At 40.2% G+C, this 1558-nt stretch overlaps 1 protein-coding gene across 1 annotated transcript; it reads left to right on the top strand.

The window, feature by feature from the left end:
• Positions 1-541: 541 nt before the first annotated feature.
• H257_19471 (hypothetical protein) lies at positions 542-783 on the top strand (the record flags this gene model as incomplete). The annotated part of the gene is made up of 1 exon (XM_009848614.1): positions 542-783. A coding segment is annotated over one exon (240 nt), but the record flags the coding sequence as incomplete, so codon positions are not given.
• Between the last annotated feature and the right edge of the window lie 775 nt (positions 784-1558).

Raw genomic sequence — 1558 nt, 5'->3', positions numbered from 1 at the left:
TTAAACGATATACATTTGACTAGTATTCTTCTAATATCGCTCAAAATAAAACCAGTTACAATTGATAGCTATTATGAAAGCGTCCTCGATGGTCTCGAGGACTGTCAAGTCTATTCATTTCATCCAAGAAAATGCGCCAAAAATGCACGTCCTTCTACGACGAATGGCGACCTGCTGCACATATTATAATGGTGACTGTATTTTGACATTTACTGTCACTGTATTTTACTTTTGCGCAACCCCAACGGTAATACGGTATAAAATCTGCATAGCTGTCACTTCCGGATATGGAGGCTTGCCGCTCAACCTATGCCATCGACACATGGACGAGGGCACTTATCGGTTTTACCCCCCGCAGGACTATATACCATATATAGATTCAAGTTAAACGAGTTTTATAAAAAATTAGTGAGCGAGCAAGTCTTTTTGGTGTAGGACGAGCACTATAAGCATTTGTGGCCACCAGAAAATCCGGATAAAGTAATGGTTAACCGGATTACTTTACTCACGTCCATGAATTCACTGGAACTTCATTTCCAGAATGTCGTCGCAGCGAGAGAACTACCTTTGCAAGTGGCTCTGCCGCATTGACAACGGCATTGAGTGCGACAAAGCGTATCTTCACTCCAACGATGGATTCAAAGTCCATGTGCAAGCCGTGCACAAGTTGGAGTGGCCTCGCAAGGGCCGCACTCTATACGGCACGATGATCCCGGCGCCGCCTCTTGTAGTCACAGCAACAGCGCCAGCCTCGACGCCCACTGAGCCTGAAGTGTCGTTACAGTCGGATATCGAACTAGTGAAACTAGTAGAACGGAGTAAGTCTGGTGGAAAGGCCGTACTACTCGTTCTTATTCGTTTAGCGCGTCAACAAGGTATGGACTGTACGGATCTGATTCGCGCCCTTTTGCACGAATCACCCGGACTTTCTGAAGTAGAAGAATCCAACCTAGTTGAACCGGCTCGTCCAACCCCGCGCAACCGCCGAGTAGCCAAGAGTGCTAAAAAGTAAGAAACTGCACTTTTGTGTTGAGTTTTATGCGTTGAGATTATGTAACTATTTGTATAGTAAGGGCATAGATAACATTGTCCAAATAGGCTATATAGCCACGACATAGTCTATATCACGACTATTTCGTGCGTATATAGGCTATGTCGTGACGATATAGACTATACAGAAACTATATAGTCTATACATACTCGACATATAGCCTATATACGTATTATATAGACTATATATGTATTATATAGACTATATATGTATTATATAGACTATATATGTATTATATAGACTATATATGTATTATATAGACTATATATGTATTATATAGACTACATATGTATTATATAGACTACATATGCATTATATAGACTACATATGTGTGATACAGACTACATATGTATTATATAGACTGTATAATACGTATATAGTCTATATGTAGAGTATATTCAGCACTATATAGACACTATATGCACTATATAGACTACATTACCTACACCGCCAATGCACTGTACAGACTATGTGGACATATACAAAATTCAGTACTTCTCTAACGTA

The sequence above is a fragment of the Aphanomyces astaci genome (assembly GCF_000520075.1).
Source record: "Aphanomyces astaci strain APO3 unplaced genomic scaffold supercont1.644, whole genome shotgun sequence".
Classification (NCBI taxonomy): Eukaryota; Oomycota; class Saprolegniomycetes; order Saprolegniales; family Verrucalvaceae; genus Aphanomyces; species Aphanomyces astaci.
This window is presented reverse-complemented; position numbering and strand designations above follow the sequence as displayed.